General features: G+C 35.4%; 1 protein-coding gene across 1 annotated transcript; it reads left to right on the top strand.

Moving 5' to 3' along the window:
• The first annotated feature begins 5,508 nt into the window (after positions 1-5,508).
• On the top strand, positions 5,509-6,535 carry LOC113505842 (GILT-like protein 1). The gene has a single exon (XM_026888678.1). The coding sequence runs from the start codon at positions 5,575-5,577 to the stop codon at positions 6,217-6,219; it is 645 nt and encodes a 214-aa protein (XP_026744479.1). The 5' UTR covers positions 5,509-5,574; the 3' UTR covers positions 6,220-6,535.
• The last annotated feature ends 2,314 nt before the right edge of the window (positions 6,536-8,849 follow it).

The raw sequence follows: 8,849 nt of genomic DNA, 5'->3' as shown, positions 1-8,849 counted from the left end.
TGTAGACGCCTTCAGAAAGTACTTATATACAAAGTAAATGCTTTATTCGAGATTTAATTTGAGCGTCAATTATCGTTTTCGTGATCAAACTGCAAATATACACGTGAAGTTCCTGCGCAGGTCAAATAACCGACCGTTCGTTCCCAACCGGAGTCCTTAACCATGTGCTGACGCGGTGGCAAATTCGCGAGTCAAACTAATAAATAAATCCTGGGACAACTCACACACGGTTATCTGATCCCAAGCTAAGGACCCAAACTGACGACCTCTCCGACCATGCCCACACTTGTGACTAGTTCCATATATTCAGAACAAATGCGTAAAGGCAGAAATTCCTGAACAATGTATCCTAAATTCTGGCAAGTGTGACACGATCATAAGTTAATAATTTGAGCATAAGCTGATAAGGCTAATCCCTGGGAGAACCAGCTTCTGACATCACACCGTATACATTACATAAACTTTGTTTAAGCTCTCAGAGCACGTCTCCATATCAAACCCTAAAATTATCACGTTATTATCTTTGCCGTATGTTGGACTCAAGTGTCCTGAGAATAAGTTTGCAAGTCTCCTTCAATCCGAGATTAAACTGGCTTGGGTGAGTCAGTCTTAAGTTGGGCTGGCCTCGTGCCTAATAGTCGGGTGGCCATTATGGCTTCGTCGCCAGGATCATGTAAGGTTGGAGATAGTTCGTGCGTTCTGTCCCAAAGCTTAAACTTGTCCGCTACTAAATTCTTCGATGGGAAGGTGCGGGATTATTTGCTGTGACGTTTTACGGGTTAATTGCTAAGTGGCGGTGGGAGCAAGCTTGTTTGTTGTGGTTTTGATCGTGTTGAAAAACGAGTAGGTATTGTGGAGAATTAACAAATATGCAACACATTTCTCCTGACATGATAATTTTACCTAAAGGAATATATTAAGTATTCAAGTAAGTGTCTACGTATTCGCAGATATTTTCCACCAAGTAGAAAAAACTCGTAAAAAACTGTGTAGGTGCGAGTATGTAATACATTAGCCTAAAAACCTTACTCGGTGTAAATTTTAATTAAAGGCAAATAGTACAATATGCATACGAAAAATAAACAGTCGCAAAGAAATTAATAGAGCAATTTAAATAATTTTATTAGGGCTATCCAAACACAAAGCGGGTTTGGTGCAGCGACAACTGCAGGACGACGCATGGGCCCTCTTTGTATGCTAATAACCTGTGTTTCAGCACAATAGGGTTGCCTCGTAAATAATGGACGCCCACTAAAGTTTATGTCACTGATTGTCTTTGTAAACGTCTTTATTAATTGTTTCCGATTTTTTAAGGATTTCGCGAACCTGAAGCATATCATCTAGCAAGACCGCACATGAGACACAGCGTAGAGGGATTTCTCGCTTCCACAACTGATCACAGTTTCGCTTAAAGGGGTTATCGTAAAGCTTCTGTAATATTTGATATTTTTTCTAATATCTACGAAAAAAATATTTAATAAACAAAGAGTTTTCAAGAAGAGGTTTAATTTATGAAAATGGGTTAATAAACAATGTGTGGTATTTTTTTCTGCAACATTCAGCAAGTGGTAAGTGTTTGTAATATCATATATTGCGACAACTAGAAAAAACAAACTCATATTTAATTAATAAATAATAATAACTCGCTAGAATATTGGCAGCCCTAGATTTTCTATCCTCTTTTGTGCTGACATTTAGAATTGTTACAATATGAATACTCTTTATTTTTTTGTTCACCAAAACATGGGTAATATAATAGCAGGAGTGCAGCTTTCATATTTATAACATTTACCTTTTATTTTTATGAAGAAGTCTAGCAACCACATTAATGGTGCTTGGCGGTGAATTTAATATTTTACAAAAGCAGAGCATAAACAAAATGTTTCATTCTTTTAATTTTCTACTTCTATATTGTTATTTGTATTAATTACTATGAAAAAGGCGAAACTAATCTTACAATTTGGGATAACGGCTGGAGTTTACCCAAAAATACAAGTATCTTTGTTAAAAGTAAAAAAATGCATCCCTTACCTGCAATAAAACAAATCTCATAATCATCCAATATTTTTTACAGGTATCCTCATTGAATCTGCAACAGCAAAACAACCGCTTGAAAAAGAAACACATAATTTATAGAACATTATACCATTACAATAGGTACATCGAATATCAGTTATCTATTTTAAATGGAATATTAGGAACATGTAACTAATACTCTCTGAATATAGATCACGTCTTTACGTATTCAGCTCTCGAACGTTGAAGCATTTATGGCTTCAAGTTATATATGTATATGAATATAAAACCTCCATGGAGGTAGTAAGTATAATAAGTTTCATATACTTAGTTATAAAACCTTTGTACTATTTAAGACGTGGAAGCAAGTCTCTTTTCCACAACTGCAGGATGAAGACTTGACGGTTGATTCTTTGGGTTTTAGTGCGTTTTTTAAAAAGCCTCCCGCCTCGCGCCCTCAAACATTCAATTTACATACACACCCTGGACACCCTGTTTGATTTGTAAGATTAATAGTATTTCATACGAATTCAATTTCTATGTAATATCATTTTATCAAATTATGTCACTGTACCGCCTATTATAAAATTATGTATAAGTTAAGCGCATGTAAATCTGTACTCAGGTAATGTCAGTACTTTCATATTGTCATTTTACATAACCACTGTCACCTGACCTCTACAAACAGTTTACTTGGGGGAAACCGCTAATTTGAGGTAAGCCTGATTGTCCGAAGTTCGAACTTTAAATTGCCTGACAATTTGTAAAAAGACCGAACAAAAGTGGTTCTTTCTGGTACAGATAGGTAAAAAAAAAATAAGAATTTTTTTTGCTCAATAAATATCTAATTATTTTAATAGAAAAGCACTCCGAATGCATTGAAGTAAAATAAAATATTATACTTCAACATGTATGAAGATATAAAATATCCGAATTAACTATTAATACGTGGATTGTTGTCAAACATTGATTGTTAGATATCTCGCGATGCCGTAATGAAAACTAATTCATCGAACCATAAACTAGTTAACTGATTAATTTTGTACGCCTTAGTGAATAATGTAGCTGTACTAGATATCATTAAGGCTAGACACGTAGCTAATCAAATTAATCATGCGGTTTGATAGCGTTATATGTGATTTAAGGGGTCATATCGAACGATACGTGAGCTGAGTTCTCGATCTCAATTAGAACGCCTTTGAAAACATCCTTCATATATACCAGACCATTAGTACGTTTAATACGGAACATTCTCGAACAAAAACACTCACTGCAATTGCAAATTTCATTTCAAATAGCAAACGCTACAAAATCGACATGAACTGTATATTTCAAACAGAAAACGAACTTAAAATGTGAACTTCCCTTCAAATCTTCGCCAATTTGACGCAAGATTGATTCAATTGAGTTCCGCCATTTCCATTCTGTATGCAACCGGATAATACTTCAAGTTTCTGTTCGATGTTTCCACCATCGTAACGTGGCCTCTGGTGTTTTTACCTTACAAACAAATGTAACATCCCGAAAACTTGTGTAAAGTAATTGATAGAGATCTAATTTAGTTGGTTGCTTTCGTGTCTCTTGACATTCGAGAAGTCGAGAATCGCCAAAAGCGGACCCCTTTTTAGGGTGTGAAATTGAATCTTGTTGCGGGTGAAGGGTGCACAGAAAACTTAAATATTTAAGGGGGAATTACCATCTAGAGAGGCAGCCGACGACTGAGAGGTAAGGTATTAATTTTACGAGCCCCATTGTAACCGTAGACGGGGATGTATGAACTCGTTAAGTTCTCACAGTCGTTTGTAGACAGGATTCGGCTTTATGGCCGAGAAGGGTGTTTAAGAGTTGACTTTCACTGTGCAGTTTGAATTAATTAAAATTAGCGAAATTTTGTGGGTGATACACGTTTCCCTTGTGTGCGACACGGCTGATGAGATTGCGTGGTCGCTCGCATAAAGTTTAAATCAGATTGTGTGAGTGGCGGAAAAAGTTTTATATAAGCCATATATTAACTTCAGCTGTGAATGCAACTCTGCAAACTGTGATGAGCACGCAATAAAGTGATTAGTTAATTAAGACATTGTAGAAAGCGCAGTGTTTATTTGTCCATTATTGTTTACCATCGTAGTAAATTACCAACGTTGTGTAGGTACTGAAATTGAGTAGTATAAAAAGGTAGTAATGGATCAATCTATTACGTCATAATACGCAAACATGGTCAACGATACGACTTATTATTTGTCACTGTTAGATAACAAAATTAATAGAAACAGCTGTACTATACTGCCACCTTATTCCTTTTACCGTAGGACCGGTATCAATATCCTTATTGATCAAACACAATTAATATCATCTTTCAAATCTTGGAAATAGACAGCAACTCGTTAACCCAACACAGCATCGATACCTTTGTCTCATCGCAAAAATGTGACCGCGACTGCAAGGGGGACAGCATAGCTCCCTGAGGCATCCCTAGGGAAAGTCAATTTCATTAATGCTGTGGTTCGTACCCTTTTTGGGGGGGCCTGCATTTTTAAACATATTAACTGTAATTGAATACCTGCTCTCTCTGCAATGAATTAAGATTAAGGTGTCCAAGTTCCGGTTTTTTGTTGCACTCTAGAGGATTTTAATGACTGCTATTTTTAACACTATTAACGTTATACAGGTATTTTTGTTGATATTCGTAAGTATACGTTTATTTGAGCCATTAATGAAGTAGTTGCGTGTGCTCTATTTTTTGTGTGTAATAATAATTTATAATCAATTGTATCAGTAACATTTTAGGTACAATCCGATAAGGAAGCCTGTGTAAAAAACTAAACGTTTATCATAAATATTACTATAATATTTTATTGCTAATTATGAAAACCCAATTTACATTTATTGGTATACAAAATGGCAAATACCTCAATTACGTTGTAATGAAGTAGATAGGTATAAAGTGTGCAAAAACGCATAATTTTAAAATAAAAAAACCTTAATATACCCAGGAAGCAATTAAGTCAAAATTTATAAGCCCACGTTATTTTAAAAGGAATAATAGCATAACTAGAATAAATTAGGGGAGCCATTGCATTTGGTACCTTTTTATCCTCAATAAGGCCGCATGTACATATTTCTTCTTAGAAAAGTTAATAACTTTCTTCTGTTTATTATTCTTGGCGGGGCACTTTCTGCCACAAAAATATGTTTTTCGCATAAAGAAAATATGGAGGCTTAAAGAGTTCGAGTTTTTTGTGATGTAATCTTAAGAGATTACCTTGAAATACTTTCGAAGGGGAGAGGGCGAAAAAGAAAATTGTTTTACAGTTGTTTTCATTTTCCAAAGTTTATTATCAAACAATGTTTTAAGACTTTGTTTCATGTTTCATACAATTATTACACTGTGATATCAAATTTGATATATTTAGATAGTTCGTCATTAATCATTTATTATATCTTATCAGGACCTTTGATTATTTCAGCCATATTTAAAATCATGTCACAGTATCGTCGTACTAGCACATTGGCCTGAATACTTCAGTCTATTTACACAAACGGTGTTCAGTAGACGTCATGGCTACCAAGCATCTCGTGTTTATCGCCGCGTGCTTTCTGTTAGGTTTAACACAAGTGAACGGGTTGCAATTGGTAAATGGAAAAATAAAAATTACCATAGGAACGACATCTGGATGTGTTGATACAGTAAGTTTATTTCAAACTCAACTGATTGAAACATACAACGAGTACAGTGAATTCCTGGAATTGGATTTCGTGCCTTGGGGAAGAACGCTATGGAATGCAGATGGGTCATTTAGTTGTCAATTTCAAGAGCCGGACTGCTGGGCAAACCGATTGCATAGATGCGCCTTGGATATGCTGAAGGGCAATCAAGACGCGCAGATGCACTATATGTCTTGTGAATTCACCCAGCCCCGCCCGTCGTTTTTGCACACTTCTTACCAATGCGCTCAGGCCGTTGGCTTGAATTTGATTGACGTTGACTACTGCGTCAACAACAATGGTGATGATTTGGACCGAGCTGCTCAACTTGCTTCTCAAGTACCCATGGCTACCATCAACTTTGTACCCTACATTGTGTTCAACGACGTCATTGATGTCCCCGCTCACGTCCAAGCGAGGTCTAGGCTGAAAAGCATGGTCTGCTTTGCTTTAGCCGCGGACCCCAGCACTAATGTAAGCGGTTGCGAAATTGAATAACAAGTTCTCAAGTGTTAGCATAATAACAAAGTCAAAGTCCCCAATCGACGATTTGAGAAGTTTTATCTTAGTTGGCCTCTGCTGGTGCCAGTTTTGTACTAAATGTCCAACTTTTGCCCGCGTTTTAATCGACAAACTTGTGCAATTGGACAATCGCCGAGCTAGATATGGCTAATAGCTGTGTAATTTTTGACGATAAGCTGGTAATGGTTGTGTTCCGTTTCATTTCTCAATAAGTACTATTATTATGTTATCTGTACAATAAATGTTAGAATCACGTGTTTTTCCGTTGATTAAATTAAAATTGTTTTTTAAATATGTAATTATTTCATCCTGATTATCCTTTTCCGATCATTAAATTATGTAACGGTTTACTCACGCGTATTTATAAGGATCGCACGACTAGTTTCGGACCCAGTCGGAGCCCTTAACCATGAGCTACCGCGGCGGCGGGAAATATTCATGAAATTTAGGTACTATCAAAATATGGTGAACTTTTTTAGATATTTATTTCTCAGCTTTTTATTATTTTATTAAGAAGGATTATGAGCACCGAGAACAACGGAATGATCATTGGTCTTTATTGCTAACGAACGTACAAATACGAGTAATAATTACCTAATTTCCGAATCGAATAGTAATTAGTGTTCAAATTATAAGCTTAAATAATATAATAGAAGGACAATTGTCGACGGCAACAATTGGTAATGTAGTGTTGATTCTGACAGTTTATTGTGTAATTTACCATTTTGTTTGTTGTAAATGGTTTGCAAACGATCGCACTAACTGCTTGTCAATGCATTGTGCAACGGGACATTATACTGGTGACCATGCGTTTAGGACTTTATGTTGGATAGTGAATGCTTTAACTTCTTAAGGACTATCAGTAATAAGCCTATTCTCTCCAAGTCATGTTAAACTTTTACAAAATAATTACTTTTCATCTAGAGAATAAATTAATTTATTATTATGTAAATGTTTTGCAAATTAGTGACGTCAACATGTTAATTCAAACAAGTTTTAAGTAAGTCAATGCCTTTATTTTATATGCAGCAGGGTTGATAATTGCAGTAACTTGCAATAATTGGGTAGGTACTCTAAGATGATATATAGGTATCACATTGAACGCACGAAGGTTGTTGATGACGTTATATTTATGCCTAATAATAAAACACCTGTTAAAACAATGTAAATGATGTTTAAATAGTAAAAAAAAAACAGACGCAGCCAAGCATAAAGAGATGCATGCAACCTACGTAAACTAAGTGACGTATTATTATGTCAAAATGTTATTCGCAATAAAAAATACTTTGAAATCTCGAACAATGCTTAACATCGATCGGTAATTGTATAGGTAATATAATGTTTTCATCATTATATGTAAAGTTTTATTTGAGTCTGGGTGTCTTTCTCAAGGAAGAAAATTCTTGCAGCGGGAGTTATCTTTTAAGAAAGAAAAAGAAAGAAGTAATGATGTCAAGTTCCTGGGTACATGTCGTTTCCCAAAAGGAAGTTCGCCACCTCAGCTTATTTAGATTCCAATATTTCACATTCAGGTTTCCTCACGGTAAATAGAAAATAACTAAACACGTACATTTGTACAACTTTAAATATGTCACATTTGTACTTGCCTTCGTTGGAATTGAACCTGCATCTCCTGCATTTAAATACGCACATAGAACCGCTGTGCCACCAAGACAGTAGAACTATGTAAAAAAAACAAATCAATAAACTTCAATTTAAATTTAAATTTATCATATCCTAAAACAATGTCTGTTATAAAGTGGAAGTTATGAACTTCGCCTTTTAATGAACGTATGAGTATGTATTGAGTACCACAATGTTGACGCATATGTAATCTTAATTAATCCGTTTTGGCTTACGGCTCACATGCTTAAGCATTGATAAGTGTAATAGCTGATTACTCAATGTTGCCGGCGATTAGATGTGATAATATATCTGGAGATTGATATTACGCTCTTTAATATTTAAAATAAAATTTTTCTATTTTTTTGTAAGTACTTTCCACTATTTCAATATAAAGTTTTGAGAATAATACAGATGTGTTAGATGATGGATCAGTATACAGTGTAGAGAGGCATCACTCTTCCACACACAAAGCACACAGTCTGACTAACGCATATATGATCAAATTTAAATATAAACAGGGTGTTGATAAAATAAACTCTAATAATTCTGACACCTATAAAACCAATTTATCCCAGATCGTTAACACCACCACATTTCTATAACAAATAAATCTCCTATTAAATAAAGACTCAATAGTAGAGAAATTCTCGCCACCCTACCATATTATCCATGCCGGCCTCATGGGCCAATAATGCTGCACCATTAAGCGATTGAAAAATGTCATACACCACTTTGCAGCGCCGATGCGCTACATTAACTCCGGTTTGGAAAGGGCCCGTATTGTATGAAAACCGCTGTGTTGTGATGGAAATGCTTGAGGATTACGCCTTTAAATTTTACTCAGGTGGCTGAAGTATAATAGACTCAGCTGTTTTGTTGGCGCGGATTTTTGTGAGGGTTTTTGTTTGTAATGCTGATTTGAATATTATGGAATAAATAATGTCTGTATTCAGAAGTTAGGCACAGGTAAGATTAGAATT

This window comes from Trichoplusia ni, chromosome 27 (assembly GCF_003590095.1).
Source record: "Trichoplusia ni isolate ovarian cell line Hi5 chromosome 27, tn1, whole genome shotgun sequence".
NCBI lineage: Eukaryota > Metazoa > Arthropoda > Insecta > Lepidoptera > Noctuidae > Trichoplusia > Trichoplusia ni.
The sequence above is the reverse complement of the archived record's forward strand: the minus strand, read 5'-3'. Positions and strand labels throughout refer to the sequence as shown.